Genomic DNA, 19,195 nt, shown 5'->3' on the forward strand with positions numbered 1-19,195 from the left:
CATGTATACCAATGCTAGAAGTATAGTAAACAAATTTGATGAATTTGAAGTGTTGGTCAAGACATCAAAGGCGGATATTGTTGGGATAGCAGAGACGTGGTGTCACAAAGATATAAGGAATGCAGAACTGGAATTTGGGGAGTACAATGTGTACAGAAAGGATAGACAGGACAGAAAGGGAGGAGGTGTTATGCTGTTAATTAAGAAAAACATAAAATCAAAGGAAGTGCACCCAGTTAATATAGATGAACAGTGCTCTGTGGAGTCAGTTTGGTGTGAGATAAGCACTGCGAAAGCAAAAATAAGAGTAGGAGTGTGTTATAGGCCTAATGACTTGAATGAGTACAATGAACAATTGTACAGAGAAATAGAGTGGGCCAGTAAATCAGATTGTCTAAGAATTTATTATAGTTACACACAGAGCGTACAAATAAAGAAGAAATATATGAGCTTTCGGCTATATGGTAGCCTTCATCAGAATTAAAAATACATGAATGGCAGTTGGAATGAAGATGTGCACTGCCAGGTGCGTGAGACGCGAGGTTTAATTGTTTGTTGACGTCTGTGGCTGTGACGCATGATGACGTGGCCAGCGCTTGTCCAATGACAGAACTACTGACTCTGTGATCGGGTTGACTTGGCAACCACTGTTCCTGTTCAAGGATTTATCCGAAGATTTTATATTTAACGATTCCAACCAGGTACGTTTTAGGTAATGGTGGGATCTGTCTACCACCACGACATCACGGTGTGGGTCGATGTCGTGGTGGGTTGTCCAGACATGTTCGGCGATAGCTGAGTGTTCTATATCCACTAAACGGATCGCTCTTTTGTGCTCCGAGAGACGTTTCTCGAGTCGACGTCCAGTCTCTCCAAAGTAGCAGCTAGTGCAGTCACGGCAAGAGATGCGGTAGACCAAACCGCTCTGTAGAAGGGTGGGGACAGGTGTTTTCACGTTGGAAATGAAAGAACGCAGTTTCTTGCCTGGGAGTTGGATGCACTTTATTCCGTGCGTTCTCAGGATTCTACCGATCTGTTGTGACAGGTTGGGGTAGTATGGGATGAATGCCCTCGTGGATGGCTCGTCACTGTTGGTGTTGTAGCTGGTCGTCACGATGTCACGTGTCTGTAGATCACACCTGTCGAGGACGTCAATGGGGTAGCCACACCTCGTAAGGTCTACTTTGACCCTAGTGACCTCTTTGCGTCTTTCATCAGCGGAGCTGGAGTGTGTCCAGGCGCGAGTAAGCAAGGTTCGGGCAGTGGAGAGGAGGTGGCCTCGCGCGTGTGCTGACCGGAAGTTGGTGAACTGGCCAGCACACATGGGCTTACGATAAACTGTAGTCCTCGGGTATGTGCCTTCACGTCGGACAAGTGTGTCTAAATATGGTAAGGAGTTGTTCGACTCCAGCTCAATCGTGAATTTTATGAAGGGCGATAGTGAGTTGAGGTATGATAGAAGTCGCTGACCTGAGTCTCTAGGGATGACCACGAACACATCGTCAACATAGCGACACCAAAAGGCGATGTGATCTGTGCGTGTGCAAACGCACGTCCCTCTAATAAATTCTTAATGAATCCAGAGCGCGTAGGCCTGTTTCGTTAATCAGATTGTCTTATAATGGGGGATTTTAACTTCCCAGATATTGACTGGAACTTGTGGGTTGGTCACTCACACACTAGTCAGACTTTTGTGGATTTATTGGATGATTGTTTTCTGCAGCAGCATGTTCGAGAGGCAACCAGAGAAAGTAACACTCTTGATCTGGTTATCAGCAGTGATCATTTGTGTATTAAGAATTTGCAGATAAAGGAACCACTAGGTGGTAGTGATCACAGTGTGCTGAAGTGGGATTTACTCAAAGAGGTAACTACCGTCAGGGGTAAAGGAAAGGGTTTTTGCTTCCGTAAAGGGGAGTACAGTGGTCTCAGACAGTTTTTAAATTCTGTACAGTGGGATCAACTGACGATGTTACAAACAGTAAATTCTAAGTGGGAAGCATTCAAGGAATTAATCGTGGATGCTACTAGACTTTTCATACCGATTAAGAAATATTGTTCAAGGTTTAGGCCTAAATGGTTATCAAATGAACTAATGAGACTCGTGACAGAGAAGAAAAATGCATGGGATGCATATAAATTATCAGGCGACGCAGAAGCCTATGGCAGATATAAGCTAGTGTATAATCAGGTCACAAAGGAGGTTCGGCAGGCGAAGGCGGATTATGAGAAATCTTTGGCAAAAGATGCTAAGAAAAACAGCAAGGATTTCTTTACTTATATAAACTTTAAAAGGAAGGGGATGAATATGATTGGTCCACTTGACATCGATGGTTCGACTGTTGATGATCCTGCTCAGATAGCAAACAAACTGAATAAGTATTTTGCATCTACATTCACACGTGAGGAATTATTACAGTTTGAAAATGGAAGAAGGTTATCAAATTGTAGCAGTGTGCTTAATGATTTTGTAATAACTGAGAGCAAAGTGGAGGAGAAATTGTTGAAGTTAAACATAAGAAAGGCACCTGGGGTGGATGGGTTCTATCCAGTTATTTTAAAGGAGGCGGCAAAGCAACTAAGCAAACCCTTAGCCATAATTATGAGAGCATCCTTGGACTCAGGGGAGGTTCCCACGGACTGGAGATGTGCAAATGTATCCCCAATTCACAAAGGTGGATCGAAGGGTGACACGAGTACTTACAGACCAGTTAGTTTAACTTCTGTTCCAGGTAAAATAATGGAGTCACTGGTTAAAGATGCATTGCAGGATCATCTAGACAAGACTGCAGCAATAATTCAGACACAGCATGGGTTTGTTAAGGGAAAGTCTTGTCTGACAAATTTGATTGGTTATTATGATGTGGTCACAAAGGAACTGGATGCAAAAAATAATTTTGATATCATATACTTGGATTTCAGGAAAGCTTTTGACACTGTTGTGCATGGAAGACTACTGTACAAATTGGAGCAGAATGGTATTAAGGGTAAGTTGCTACAATGGATAAAAGGATGGTTAAGTGGGAGAAGACAGAGGGTGGTAATCAATGGGTGCTGCTCTTCGTGGACTAATGTTATTAGTGGAGTCCCACAGGGTTCGGTGTTGGGTCCACTGTTGTTTTGTGTATTTATCAATGATATTGATGAAGGTATATCAGGCTTAATGTCGAAGTTTGCAGATGACACAAAGGTTGGCAGGGTTGTTAATGACAGTAATGGCAGTGTGCTACTGCAACAGGATCTAGATATTTTGGGCAGATGGGCTAAGAAGTGGCAACTGAAGTTTAACCTTGACAAATGCAAAGTACTGCATATGAGTAGAAGTAACCCCAGAGAAACGTACCAACTGTGTGGTACTACACTTAAGGTGGTAGAAAATGAAAAAGATCTGGGAGTAATTGTGCAGTCAGATATGAAGTTTTCTGAGCAATGCAGATAGGCTGCTAGGGCAGGTCATGGGGTTTTGTCAATGATATATAGGAATTTTGCTAGCAGGGAAAAGGAGGTGATTGTCCCTCTGTATAAGGCAATGGTCAGGCCACGCCTTGAGTACTGCGTACAGGTCTGGAGGCCTCATTTTAGGAAGGATGTAGATTTGCTTGAGCGTGTACAGAGAAGAGCAACACGATTGGTGAGGGGAATGAAGGGATCCTCTTACCAAGAGAGGCTTAAGTTCTGCAAATTGCAGTGGCTGGAGACTAGGCACCTGCGCGGTGATCTGATTGAGGTCTATAAGGCCTTGAATGGGTTGAGCACGCTGAATTCTGATGGGATCCTTCCACTTGTTCAGATTACGAACCTACGGGGACATAAGTTCAAATTAAGAAAGGACAGATGTAGAATAGATGCGCGGAAATTTGCCTTCAGCCAGCGGGTGGGTAATTGCTGGAACAAACTTCCATCTGTCGTTGTGGAAGTTGATAGGTTAAATAAATTTAAGGAGGAACTGGACAGGCATTTGGAGGGAATGGTGTGTTTTTTTTTTTTTTTTTTTTTTGGCTGATGCTGCATAAGCTCATACACTTGCTTTCTTGCATCACGTGCCACTACTACTACTACTACTAGGCCATCCTTTTTATCCATAGCAATATCTTGCTCCAGTTAACCACACTGCTTCAATTTGTACACAGTGTGTTTTGCACACATGAAAAACTCCAGTACAAACTTTTATAGGCTTTTGTGCTATTGCATTCCTGAAGTGCAAAATTTCAATTCAATTCCCTCGATATAAGTTGTTCATTTTCTTTCACCAAGCAAATATGAACAGCATAAAGTGTCCTGCTGAAACAATGTGGACAAACACAATTCCTACTCAACAGAAGTCTGCTTGACTTACTTCATGTTTTGCTATACACCTTGGCTTCAACTAAAGTAGGATGCAAACTACTGTAGAATGGGAAGCATGTTTGTCCCCTATTCTATAGCATATTCATTTGCATAGCATACTTTGCATTGAATTTCCAAGAGGAATCTTTAAAAAGGAATATTTTGTAATCTAGGTACCTTTCTTGTTAGATGTTTTTGTAATTAAAACACCATAACTTCCTTTATACTAAATAAACAGAACAGTAAACTCCTGAAATCAATATATCAATTAAAGTGTATTCAAAATACTTCATCTGCATTAAGTGTTTTAACATGATAATTATGAACAGCCATTTAGGCAGATGAATCTTTGATGTGGATAGAAATAGAGTTTTCCTATGTATTTTTTAAATTTTATACCTAGTGTAGTTAGATTATTTAAATATAATCTCTTAGCCTCACTATGATTTTATAATATTCTCACTTTAGGAGTTTCTGGTAGATGCTGCAAGCTTTCAAGACAAGGTAGCAGATTTACATCATCGAATAGCGACTGTTGTTTATCAAGGAATTGTTGACTGTGCTAATACTGAAGCTGTCTTTAAGGTGAGCTATAAGAATGAAGAATTTGTATAAAATATATTAACACCATATAAGTTAAATTAATCATGTTTATAAAAATAATAAATGTATGATTTCAAAATCTATTTCTTCTTCTTATTTCCTCTTCTCTTTATCAGTTTGATCTCAAGCTTTTTTTTGGGCTACTGTTTGAATTATAATTCTCCAGTTTCCTTTGTCCTATATATCAACCCTCCTTTTTATCTGTCTGTGTAACTTCAAACTACTCATTATGTGATCACACCTCAATTCCAAAATTTGACTCTTTTTAAAATTAACTTCGAGATCATGATTTTCATTCATGGGTTTAAATTTTTTATTACGTACTGGTAGTGATGAATTAGTTGTCAATAGCTAGAACATGTACAGTACGCATAACAAAATGGCAGCTTTCAGTGTAGCTCAATAGGAAATACATATCTCCTTTAGAACAATCAAAGTTGCAACATATGCGCCTATTACACTCAATACTATTGTTGAAAATGAAAAGCCCCTGGGGCTGTAGTACAGGCCAGAATGAAGTTCTCTCAGTGGAGGTAAGGCTGCTAGGACAGCAAAGCTAATCTTATTTATATACAGGAATTTTGCCAATAGAGGTAGAGACATGACTCTTTTTAGGAATGATATCAGCTTTAAAGTAAGTTGATATCATTTCAGGATTGATATCAATTTGTATGTTAAAGCAGGGTATAAAGGAGGACTCAAGATTAGTGTCAGTATTAGTATTGGCAATATCATGCAAGAAACCAAAGCTTACACAACACTAGCCAAAAAGGGGAAAAAAAATTTCCCTATGCCTTCCGTTAATTTTTCCAAACTTTCTTTAAATTTACTCAAATTATCTGCCTCCACAACATCAGGCAGAAGAGTATTCCAACAGTTGACTATCCCTTCAGCTGAATATAAATTTCTGCACATCTAATCTGTAACCTTCTTTACCAAGTTAAATTTATGCCTCTTGTATGTTTCAATTGAGAGAGTGTAAATATGTCATCAGCATTTAGTTTAGTTAACCTAGTTTACTTTATATCCCTTTAATGGATATAAAGATACCTTCATACATGCAGAGAGACTAGCTTTGGAAGTTGCAAAGTTTGAATTAGATATTTGTGTGGGAATCATTTATTGGAGGCATTTAGTGCTTTCAAATGATTGAGCAAACTTAATGATGGGGCATTTTTTCTTTCTGTTGTAATGCAAAAAAGGACATAGATTGGAATAAAACATTATAATTGTAGACTGAATGTAAGAAAATTTACCTTTACCAGAGAGTAACGTGGCTACTACTAACTTTGACTTTAAAAATGTAGATTTAGCATTAATAGTGGCATATGATTGAAGAAAGCAAGCTTATACATACAGCATCAGCTAAAAAAAAAAAAATCCCTTCTCATTTTATCAATCCATTTTCTCCAAAAGTTTGTTCAGTTCTTCCTTGAATTTATTTAAGCTATCAATTTCCATGACGACAGATGCAAGTTTGTTCCAGCAATCAGCCACTTGCTGGAAGGCAAATTTCTGCACATATATTCTACAACTGTCCTTCTTCAATTTGAATATATGTCCCCCTCAACTGCATAATTCTTCCTCTTCTGAGTGAGAGGAAGAATCCTGTTAACATTTAGCTTGCTCAAACCATTCAAAGCCTTATACATCTCAATCAGATCACCTCACAGGTGATTAGTCTCCAGATGCTGAAATTTGCAAAACAACCCAGTGCTTTTGGAAGGAGCACTGCATTGTTCCCTTCACCAATCCCATTAACCTTTTCTGTACTCATTTCAGCAGATCTAAATCCATCCTAAACTGAGGCCTCTAGACCTGTAGGCAGTACCCAAGGTGTGGCCTGACCATTGCCTTACACAAAGGGATAATCACCTCCTTAGCCCTGCTAGCAAAGTTCCTGTATATCATTGATAAGACTCCATGAGCTACTCTGGCGGCCTGTTTGCACTGCTCAGAAAACTTCATATATGACTGCACAATTACTCGCAGGTCTTTTTCATTCTCCACTACCTTGATTGTAGCACTGGACAGTTAGTACGTTAATCTGGGGTTACGGCTACCCCATATGCAGTAATTTACATTTGTCAATGTTAAACTTCAGTTGCCACTTCTCAGCCCATTTGCCCGTCTTTTCAAGATCCTGTTGCAGCAGCCTACTGTCATTACTGTCATGACGTAGTCGAGTGGTCAAGTGCAGGATAGCAGTAGCACATGCCTTTGAGTGGACCGGGGTTCAAGCCCGTGACTGCTAAATGTGATTAACATTTGAATTGATTGATTTATTGTAAACTCCACTGGACTGGTGGTTGTGCCAGAGTATAAACAAGATCATTAACAACCCTGCCATCCTTTGTATCATCAGCAAATTTGAACATTAACCCTGATATACCTTCATGAATATCATTGAAAATATAGAAAACATAAATATAGATCTGCAGATTGACTCAACAAGTACAGGTCAATGTTGAAAAAAAGTCTGGAGTTAGGGTTGAATATGAAAGTGTCTGCAATTCTGCCAAGACACGATAGGTGAGAGTATATGATGAGAGCCTTGTCGATCAATATGGTCCTGGAGAGATTGTGCAAGGCTCAAGAGGTAGAATTTTTTTCAGCCTGGTCTGTGCTTGTTAACAGGAGAGACTACTTCTACAGGGATGGGTGTCAGGATATTTACTGATGCTATCGAGGCAGTGTTAGGTGGGTAGGAAAACTGCTAGCTTGGGGGTGATACTCAGTGGCTGCAGGCAGAGGCAGAAGTGATCCTTGCACTGTTTCTATTAGAATGAGCAGCAGCATGGAAGGCAAGGCAGTGGAGATTTCCAGGACTGTTGGGAGTCATAGTGGAACAAATAAATACATGGGCTGTGTTAGTATTAAAGGGATAAGGAGGGAATAATCACCTCCTTATCCCTGCTAGAAAAATTGCTGTATATCATTGATAAGACACCATGAGCTACTCTTGCAGCCCATCTGCACTGCTCAGAGAACTTCATATCTGCCTGCACAATTACCCCCAGGTCCTTTTCATTCTCTACCACTGTCAGTATAGTACCACAGAGTTGATACGTTGCTCTGGGATTTCTGTTTCCCATATGTAGTACTTTACATTTGCCAATATTAAACTTCATTTGCTACCTCTCAGCCCATCTGCTCAACCTTTCCAGATCCTATTGCAGCAGCATAGTGTCAGTAGTGTTCTTAACAACCCTGCCATCTTTTGTATCATCAGCAAACTTGGACATTAAGCTTGATATACCATCATCAGTATTATTTATAAATACAGAAAACAATAATGGACCCAACACTGAACCCTGTGGGACTCCACTGATAACATTAGTCCACGATGAGCAGTGTCCATTGTTTACCACTCTCTGTCTTCTCCCCCTCAACCACCATTTTATCCATAGCACCAATTTGCCTCCAAAGCCACACTGCTAATTTGTGCAGCAGTCTTCCATGTGCAACAGTATCAAAAGCCTTTCTAACATCCAAGTATATAATATCAAAGTTATTCCCTGCATCCAGTTCTTTTGTGACTGCATCGTAGTATCCAATCAAATTGGTCAGGCAACACTTCCCCTTAACAAAACCATGCTGTGTCCGAGCTATAACTGAAGTCTTGTCTAGATGATCCTGCAGTGCTTCTTTAACCAGTGCCTCCATTAATTTTCCTGGAACAGAAGTTAAACTCACGGGTCTGTAATTACTTGTGTCAGTGTTTGATCCTCCTTTGTGAATTGGAGTCACATTTGCACATCACTAGTCTATGGGTAGGTGCCTCCGTAGCCAGGTGGGAAGGAGCAGCAGTACGTAGCACACACTTCTTGATTAGACCGGGGTTCGAGCCCGACACCACCAAATACCGAGGATGCGGAAAGGTCAGGGAATGACCGCCGCATATCCCGGAGCAATAGGGCCTTAGTTGCTAATGCTCCTTAAAAAAAACCAAAAAAACCAAACCAGTCTATGGGTACCTCCCCTGAGTCCAAGGAAGCTCTCATAATTATGGCTAAGGGTTTGCCTACTTCCTTTGCTGCCTCCTTTAATATAACTGGATAGATCCCATCCACCCCAGGTGCCTTTCTTATGTTTATCATCAACAATTTCTCCTCCACTTTACTGTCAGTTATTACAAGATTATCTAGCTTACTGTGAGAGTTGAATACACCTCTGGCATTCCCCTTGCTGAATAATTCCTCATGTGTGAATGTCGATGCAAAATATTCATTTAGTTTGTTAGCTACCTGAGCAGGATCATCAACAGTTGAACCATCGATATCAAGTGGACCAATCTGATTCATCCCCTTCCTTTTAGAGTTTACATAAGTAAAGAACTCTTTGCTGTTTTTCTTTGCATCCCTTGCAAAGATTTCTCATAATCTGCCTTCACCTGCCTAACCTCCTTTGTAACTTGGTTACAGATCAACTTATATCTATCATAGTCTTCTATGTCATGTGTTAATTTATATGTATCCCAAGCATTTTTCTTCTCTGCCATATGTCTCATTAGTTCATCTGACATCCATTTAGGCCTAAACCTTCAACAATATTTCTTAGTTGGTATGTAAAGCCTAGTAGCTTCCAAGATAAGTTCTTTGAATGCTTTCCATTTTGAATTTGCTGTTGCTAACATCATCAGTTGGCCCCACTGTATAAAATTTAAATACTGTCTCAGACCATCGTAGTCGCCTTTACGAAAGCAATAACCCTTCACTTTACCCCTGATGGTAGTTACCTCTTTGAGTAAATCTCACTTCAGCACACTCTGATCACTGCCACTTAGTGGTTCCTCTATCTGCAGATTCTTAATGCATGAAGAAGCACTACTGATAATCAAATCAAGAGTATTACTCCCTCTAGTTGCCTCCCGAACATGCTGATGTAGAAAACAATCATCCAATAAATCCACAAAAGCCTTGCTAGTGTGTGAGTGACCAACCCACAAATTCCATTCAATATCTGGGAAATTAAAATCCCCCATTATAAGACTCTCTGATTTAGTGGCTCACTCTATTTCCCTGTACAGTTTCGTATTATACTCATCAGAGTCATTAGGCCTATAACACACTCCACTCTCAATTTTGATCTCGTAGTACTTATGTCACACCAAACTGACTCGACACTGCACTGTCCAGCGATGTGGACTGGCTTCACTTCCTTGGATTTTATGTGTTTCTTAACTAATACATAACCCCTCCTCCCTTCCTATCCTGTCTATCCTTTCGTAGATGTTCTACTCCCTAAATTCCAGTTCTGCATTCCTTATATCTATGTGACACCACGTCTTTGATATCCCAACTATATCCGCCTTTGATGCTTTGAGCAATACCTCAAATTCATCAAATAATAGTAGTGGCACGTGATGCAAGAAAGCAAGTGTATGAGCTTATGCAGCATCAGCCAAAAAAAAAAAAACACACCATTCCCTCCAAATGCCTGTCCAGTTCCTCCTTAAATTTATTTAACCTATCAACTTCCACAACGACAGATGGAAGTTTGTTCCAGCAATTAACCACCCGCTGGCTAAAGGCAAATTTCCGCACATCTATTCTACATCTGTCCTTTCTTAATTTGAACTTATGTCCCCGTAGGTTCGTAATCTGAACAAGTGGAAGGATCCCATCAGAATTCAGCGTGCTCAACCCATTCAAGGCCTTATAGACCTCAATCAGATCACCGCGCAGGTGCCTAGTCTCCAGCCACTGCAATTTGCAGAACTTAAGCCTCTCTTGGTAAGAGGATCCCTTCATTCCCCTCACCAATCGTGTTGCTCTTCTCTGTACACGCTCAAGCAAATCTACATCCTTCCTAAAATGAGGCCTCCAGACCTGTACGCAGTACTCAAGGCGTGGCCTGACCATTGCCTTATACAGAGGGACAGTCACCTCCTTTTCCCTGCTAGCAAAATTCCTATATATCATTGACAAAACCCCATGACCTGCCCTAGCAGCCTGTCTGCATTGCTCAGAAAACTTCATATCTGACTGCACAATTACTCCCAGATCTTTTTCATTTTCTACCACCTTAAGTGTAGTACCACACAGTTGGTACGTTTCTCTGGGGTTACTTCTACCCATATGCAGTACTTTGCATTTGTCAAGGTTAAACTTCAGTTGCCACTTCTTAGCCCATCTGCCCAAATTGTCTAGATCCTGTTGCAGTAGCACACTGCCATTACTGTCATTAACAACCCTGCCAACCTTTGTGTCAACTGCAAACTTCGACATTAAGCCTGATATACCTTCATCAATATCATTGATAAATACACAAAACAACAGTGGACCCAACACCGAACCCTGTGAGGCTCCACTAATAATATTAGTATTAATAAATGTATTAACAAAACTCCTAGCATTGGTGTACACGAAAGTATACATGCACCTGTTGTTTTTCTTAGCTACCCTAACACAACCCTTGTGTTTACTTGTACCGCAATGACTCCCAGCAGTCTCTGAAATATCCTGCATCTTGTTTTCCGGGCTTCTGCTCATTCCACTAGAAGCAGTGCAAGAATCACTTTCAGCTCTGCCAGTGGCTACTGTTAAGTTATTAGTCCTTGTATTCCCCACAAGCTAGCAGTTTTCTGACCCACCTAACACTGCCTCGATAGCATCAGCAAATATTCTTGCATCCTTTCTATTTAAGTGTATCCCATCCCTGTAGAAGCAGTCCCTTCTATTAACAAGTACAGACTAGGCTGAAAAAAATTCTACTCCTTGAGTCTTGCACAATCTTTCTAGGGCAGAATTGATCGACAAGACTCTCATCATATACTCCCTCCTATCGTGACTGCGCAGAATTGCAGACACTTTCAAATTCAACCCTAATTCACGACTTTTTTTCAACAGTGACCTGTACTTGTTAAGTAATTCTGCCGGTCTCCTACTTTTAATATCATTAGTGCCAACGTGTACAACTGTATCACCTTTTGCGCCCTTAAAAGTTGATATCCGCTCTACAACGTCATCAACCTTTGCCCCTGGCAGACAAACCCTGGTCCTGTTCCACCTATCCTTTTTACAAAGCATGTTCCCTTTTTCCCTGACAATAGAGTCACCAACAACTACTAGTTCCTGTGGGACCAGTGCATTCTGTCTTGAGGGTTGCCGCTGTGTTGCATGATGACCAAGTGCAAGCTCTGGTGTTGATGTGGGCAGCTGAGAGCTTGATGGGCCCCTCACTGTTCAAAAATACTGTTCAAGGTTCAGGCCTAGATGGATGTCACATGAATTAATGGGGCTCGTGGCAGAGAAGAAAAATGTATGGGATGCATATATATTATCAGGTGACACAGAAGCATATGGCAGATAAAAGCTTGTCAGTAATCAAGTCACAAAGGAGGTTAGGCAGGCGAAGGCAGATTATCAGAAATTTTTGCAAAGGATGCAAAGAAAAACAGCAAACAGTTGTTTACTTATGTACACTCTAGAAGGAAAGGGATGAATCAGATTGGACTACTTAACATAGATGGTTTGACTATTGATGATCATGCTCAGGTAGTTGATAAACTGAATGAGTATTTTGCATCTACATTCACACATGAGAAGTTATTCAATGAGAGGAATGCCAAAAGTTTATCAAACTCTTAGAGGAAGCTAAGAGATTTTGTAATAACTAACAGTAAAGTGGAGGAGAAATTGTTGAAATTAAACATAAGGAAGGCACCTGGGGTGGACAGGGTCTATCCAGTTATATTAAAGGAGGCAGCAAAGAAAGTAAGAAAACCCTTAGTCATAATTATGAGAGCTTCCTTGAACTCAGGGGAGGTCCCCATGGACTGGAGGTATGCAAATGAATCACCAATTCACAATGGGGATTCAAATGGTGACACAAGTAACTATAGACTTGTTGTTTGTTTAACTTATTTTCTGAGGAAAACAGTGGAGTCACTGATTAAAGAAGCATTGCAGGATCATCTAGAAAAGACTGCAGTAATAGTTAAGACACAGCATGGGTTTGTTAAAGGGAGGTTTTGTCTGACAAATTTGATTGAATACTATGATGTGGTCACAAAAAACTGAATGTCATAAATAATTTTGATATCATATACTTGGAGTTCAGGAAAGCTTTTGATACTGTTGAACAATGAAGACTGCTGTTCAAATTGGAGAGGTATGGCATTGACGGTAAATTGCTACAATGGATAAAGTGATGGTTGAGTGGGAGATGACAGACAGTGGTAATCACTGGACACTGCCCTTGTTTTGTTTGGTTTTTTTTTTTTTTTTTTTTTAGGAGCATTAGCAACTAAGGCCATATTGCTCCACGACACTGCCCTTCATGGACCTTGGAGTTCCCCAAGGTTCAATGCTGGGCCTATTATTGTTTTGTGTATTGATCAATGATATTGATCAAGGTATATCAGGATTAATGTCCAAGTTTGCAGATGATACAAAGGTTGGCAGGGTTGTTAATGACAGTAAAGTCAGTATGCTACTCCAACTGGATCTAGATAAGTTGGACAAATGGGCTGAGAAATGGCAACTGAAGTTTAACATTGACAAATGTTAAACTTCAGTTGTGACAAATGTGTCTCCAATTCTGCCCAGACACGATAGGAGGGAGTATATGATGAGAGCCTTGTCGATCAATTCGGCCCTGGAAAGATTGTGCAAGGCTCAAGGGGTAGAATTTTTTTCAGCCTGGACTGTACTTGTAACAGGAGAGACTGCTTCTACAGGGATGGGATACCCTTAAATAGAAAGGGTGCAAGAATATTTGCTGATGCTATCGAGGCAGTGTTAGGTGGGTCGGAAAACTGCTAGCTCGGGGGAGACAAAGACTAATAGATTAACAGTAGCCACTGGCAGAGGTGAAAGAGATTCTTGCACTGCTTCTATTGGAATGAGCAGAAGCCTGAAAAACAAGATGCAGGATATTTCAGAGACTGCTGGGAGTCATTTCGGTACAAGTAAACACATGGATTGTGTTAGGGTAGCTAAGAATAGAAACAGGTGCATGTATACTTGCGTGTACACCAATGCTAGGAGTTTAGTAAATAAATTTGATGAATTTGAGGTATTGCTCAAAACATCAAAGGCAAATATTGTTGGGATATAAGAGACTTGGTGTCACACAGATGTAAGGAATGCAGAACTGGAATTTGGGGAGTACAACATCTACAGAAAGGATAGACAGGATAGGAAGGGAGGAGAGGTTATGCTATTAGTTAAGAAACACATAAAATCCAAGGAAGTGAAGCCAGTCCACATCGCTGGACAGTGCAGTGTCGAGTCAGTTTGGTGTGACATAAGTACTAGGAGATCAAAATTGAGAGTAGGAGTGTGCTATAGGCCTAATGACTCTGATGAGTATAATAAGAAACTGTACAGGGAAATAGAGTGGACCAGTAAATCAGAGAGTCTTATAATGGGGGATTTTAATTTCCCAGATATTGAATGGAATTTGTGGGTTGGTCACTCACACACTAGCAAGGTTTTTGTGGATTTATTGGATGATTGTTTTCTACATCAGCATGTTCGGGAGGCAACTAGAGGGAGTAATACTCTTGATCTGATTATCAGTAGTGATTCTTCATGCATTAAGAATCTGCAGATAGAGGAACCACTAGGTGGCAGTGATCACAGTGTGCTGAAGTGGGATTTACTCAAAGAGGTAACTACCATTAGGGGTAAAGGGAAGGGTTATTGCTTTCGTAAAGGCGACTACCATGGACTGAGACAGTATTTAAATTCTATACAATGGGACCAACTGATGATGTTACCAACAGCAGATTCAAAATGAGAAGCATTCATAGAACTTATCTTGGAAGCTACTAGGCTTTACATACCAACTAAGAAATATTGTTGAAGGTTTAGGCCTAAATGGATGTCAGATGAACTAATGAGACATATGGTAGAGAAGAAAAATGCATGGGATACATAAAAATTAACACGTGACACAGAAGCCTATGATAGATACAAGTTGATCTGTAACCAAGTTACAAAGGAGGTTAGGCAGATTACGAGAAATCTTTGGCAAGGGATGCAAAGAGTTCTTTACTTATGTAAACTCTAGAAGGAAGGGGATGAATCAGATTGGTCAACTTGATATCAGTGTGTCAACTGTTGATGATCCTGCTCAGGTAGCTAACAAACTAAATGAATATTTTGTATCCACATTCACACATGAGGAGTTATTCAGCGAGGGGAATGTCAGAGATGGCAGTAAGCTAGAGAATCTTGTAATAACTGAGAGTAAAGTGGAGGAGAAATTATTGAAGATAAACACAAGAAAGGCACCTGTGGTGGATGGGATCTATCTAGTTATATTAAAGGAGGCAGCAAAGGAAGTAAGCAAACCCTTAGCCATAATTATAAGAGCTTCCTTGAACTCAGGGGGGGTTCCCACAGACTGGAGATGTGCAAATGTGACCCCAATTCACAAAGGAGAATCAAAGGCTTACACAAGTAATTATAGACCTGTGAGTTTAACTTCTGTTCCCTGAAAATTAATGGATGCACTGGTTAAAGAAACACTGTAGGATCATCTAGACAAGACTTCGATTATAGCTCAGACACAGCATGGTTTTGTTAAGGGGAAGTCTTACATAACAAATTTGATTGGATACTATGATGCAGTCACAAAAGAATAATACTTTGATACTATATACTTGGATCTTAGAAAGGCTTTTGATACTGTTGCACATGGAAGACTGCTGCACAAATTGGAGCAGTGTGGCATTGGAGGCAAATTGGTGCTATGGATAAAGGGGTGGCTGAGGGGGAGAAGACAGAGAGTGGTAATCAATGGACACTGCTCATCGTGGACTAATGTGGAGTCCCTCGTGGTTCAGTGTTGGGTACATTATTGTTTTCTGTATTTATAAATGATATTGATGATGGTGTATCAAGCTTAATGTCCAAGTTTGCAGACGATACAAAGCTTGGCATGGTTGTCAAGGACACTACTGACACTGTGCTGCTGCAACAGGATCTGGAAATGTTGAGCAGACGGGCTGAGAGGTGGCAAATGAAGTTTAGCATTGACAAATGTAAAGTACCACATATGGGAAACAGCAACCCCAGAGCAACGTATCAACTCTGTGGTACTGCACTGACAGTGGTAGAGAATGAAAGTGATCTGGGGATGGTTGTGCAGGCAGATATGAAGTTCTCTGAGCAGTGCAGACGGGCTGCAAGAGTAGCTCATGGTGTATTGTCAATGATATATAGGAATTTTTCTAGCAGGGATAAGGAGGTGATTATTCTCTTGTATAAGGCAATGATCAGGCCACACCTAGAGTACTGTATACAGGTCTGGAGGCCTCATTTCAAGAAGGATGTAGAGCTGCTGTAACGAGTACAGAGAAGGGCAATAAGATTAGTGAATGGAACAAAGGGGTGCTCTTATGAAGAAAGGCTTAAGTTTTGGAAATTTCAGTGTCTGGAGACTAGGCACCAGCGAGGTGATCTGATAGAGGTGTATAAAGCCTTGAATGGTTTCAGCATGCTCAATGCTGATGTGATTCTTCCTCTTGCTCAGAATAATCACCTGAGAGGGCATAAATTTAAATTGAGGAAAGACAGATGTAGGATAGACGTGCGGAAATTTGCCTTTAGCCAGCGGGTGGTTGGTTGGTGGAACAGACTTCCATCCCTGATAGCCTCAATAAGTTTAAGGCTCAGCTGGACAGGTATTTTGAACGAACAGAGGGGTGAAGTGGAAGTGGTTTTTTTTTTTTTTTTCTGGCTGATGCTGCATAAGCTTGCTTTCTTGCATCAAATGCCTCTACTAATGCTAATGCTAAAAATGCAAAGTACTGCATATGGGTAGCAATAAATCACTAGAAACATACCAACTGTGTGGTACTACACAGTGGTAGAGCACATTACTATAGTAACACTCAATGAAGTGGAAAATGAAAAAGAACCCCAGGTAATTGTGCAGTCAAATATGAAGTTTGCCTAGCAGTGCAGACGGACACCAGGGAAGGTCATGGAGTCTTGTCAATGATATATAGGAATTTTGCTAGCAGGGACAGGTAGGTGATTATCCCGTTGTACAAGGCAGTTGTCAGGTACACAGTACTCTAGGTGTGTCAGGCCATATCTAGAATACTGTGTTCAAGTCTGGAGGCCTGATTTCAGGAAAGATGTAGAGTTGCTAGAATGAGTTCAAAGAAGGGCAATAAGATTGGTGAGGGGAACAAAATGGTGTTCTTACCAAGAAAGGCTTAAGATCTGCAAATTGCAGCACCTGGAAAGTAGGCACCTGTGAGTTAATGTGATTGAGGTGCATAAGGCCTTGAATGGGTTGTGAAAGCTCAGTGCTGATGGGATTCTTACTCTTGCTCAGATTAAGAACCTAAGGGGCATAGATTCAAATTGAGGAAAGACAGTTGCAGAATAGATATGTGGAAATTTGCCTTTAGCCAGTCGGTGGTTGATTGGTGGAACAGACTTCCATCTTTTGTTGTGGAAGTTGATAGCCTAAATAAATTTAAGGCTGAGCTGGACAGGAACAAATGGAGGGGTGAAATGGGAGGTTTTTTTTTTTATTTTGGCTGGTGCTACATAAACTTGCTTTCTTGCATCGTATGCCTCTACTAATGCTAGCATTAGTAATAATAATATTAGTTCATGAAGAAAAGTGTCCATTGATTACCACTCTCTGTCTTCTAACTCAGCCATTCCTTTATCCATAGCAGCAACTTGCCCTTAATGCCATACCACTCCAATTTGTACAGCAGTCTTCTATGTGCAACAGTATCAAAAGCTTTCCTGAAATCCAAGTATATGATATAAAAATTATTTTTTGCATCCAGTTCCTTTGTGACCACATCATATTATCCAATCAAATTGGTCAGACAATTTCTCCTTTACAGACCCATGCTGTGTCTGAACTATAATGCAATCTTGTCTAGATGTTTCTACATTACTTCTTTAACCAGTGACTCCATTACTTTTCCTGGAACAGAAGCTAAACTAAGGGTGGAAACAAACTGCTATCACATCACAGGACTTCACATGTAAACTTGTCTAATGTCAATTGTGGGAGAGCTACATTTCCTATTTAGTTTATTGCTTGGAGATGCACTGTTGTCATTGGCCGTATTCACAAGATAACACATCGGGCTTCAAGGCTGAATCACATTTTCAGTAGCTCAGATATTTCTGTTCGAATAGAAATTTCGTCACCAGAGGAAAATGGAGGAAATGCTAATATAAAATTAAATTATAAGTAAATAATGCTGTTTTGAGAGCACAAGTAGGAGTATCCAAAAAAAAAATAACATCATCAAGGATGTTGCTCCTGTGCCTATTCTGAAGCACCATCCACTTCGACCAGCTACTCCTCATACTCACCACAAATGTCCAGTCACATAGACGCTCAAAAATGACCAAAGGAGGAAAATAGAGCAGCAGTATTACAATTAAAAAATTTAGATGACAAACAAGTTGATCATTTTAATTTGTACAACTCATAACAATTTTGTACAAGTTCAATTTTTAGCATTGAGAAGTAGTTTTTTGTTGTTATTAAATTTAATTTTTTGTTTTGCATTTTGACAGAATAAATCCTTGTTCAAAAAACTTACAGTACTTTAGTTTTCCTTAAACATACAATTAATTTTCCTTAGTGCTGATTGAATTTCGAAATTGTGTATTTTGTATTTTGCCCTTGAATGTCATCCTTAATTAGATTATATAGGAAATTAAATTCTTCTTTATTCATCCGTAAGTACATCTTAAAACGATTTTCATCTTCTTCTAAGTCTTGCAGTAAACGATGGAATTCACCTTTTTCTGTTCTTTTCCAGTATAAACTGGAAGAGAATGAAAACTGGAATGTCTTGTATCCATTGAGTACTCTCTTTTGTTTTCTCAGCTATAAGAAAAGCACATTCATTTTCTAAATGTTCAAAATCTGAAGAAGATGATGAACTGTGGCAATTCATTTTGCTTCAGCTTTCCTCAAAGAGAATAACACATACACAGGTAGTTCTTGACTTTACGAGTTAATTCGTTCCTAGCGCGCCTCGTACAGCGAAAACTCTTAAAGTGGAAATTTATTTCCCATAGACATAAGGTTAAAAATAGGGGTTACGTTCTCAACAATAAAATTACTTAGCTAATTAGTTTATGTTTAAACAATGATTGATTTATCGAAAAAAATGAAAACGTAGCCTGTAAAATCAAGCGAATTATAACAGAGAAATTATTTAAGACTTACAAATGTCAAAGAATGTTTATTCTTCATCATCATTGACTAAATGCACACTCATTGATCACTCATTATTGGCTCGGCAGTTTTTGGTTTG

General features: G+C 40.0%; 1 protein-coding gene across 1 annotated transcript in view; it reads left to right on the forward strand.

Moving 5' to 3' along the window:
- The window catches only part of LOC150089496 (dynein beta chain, ciliary-like), a 1,205,440-nt gene that overhangs the window by 150,465 nt on the left and 1,035,780 nt on the right, over window positions 1-19,195 (forward strand). The window contains 1 exon segment of the mRNA XM_090390004.1: window positions 4,795-4,911. Within this exon segment, the coding sequence (XP_090246130.1) occupies window positions 4,795-4,911 (117 nt within the window).

Source organism: Mastigoproctus giganteus, chromosome 2, assembly GCF_048544385.1.
Source record: "Mastigoproctus giganteus isolate SK-2022 chromosome 2, ASM4854438v1, whole genome shotgun sequence".
Classification (NCBI taxonomy): domain Eukaryota; kingdom Metazoa; phylum Arthropoda; class Arachnida; order Uropygi; family Thelyphonidae; genus Mastigoproctus; species Mastigoproctus giganteus.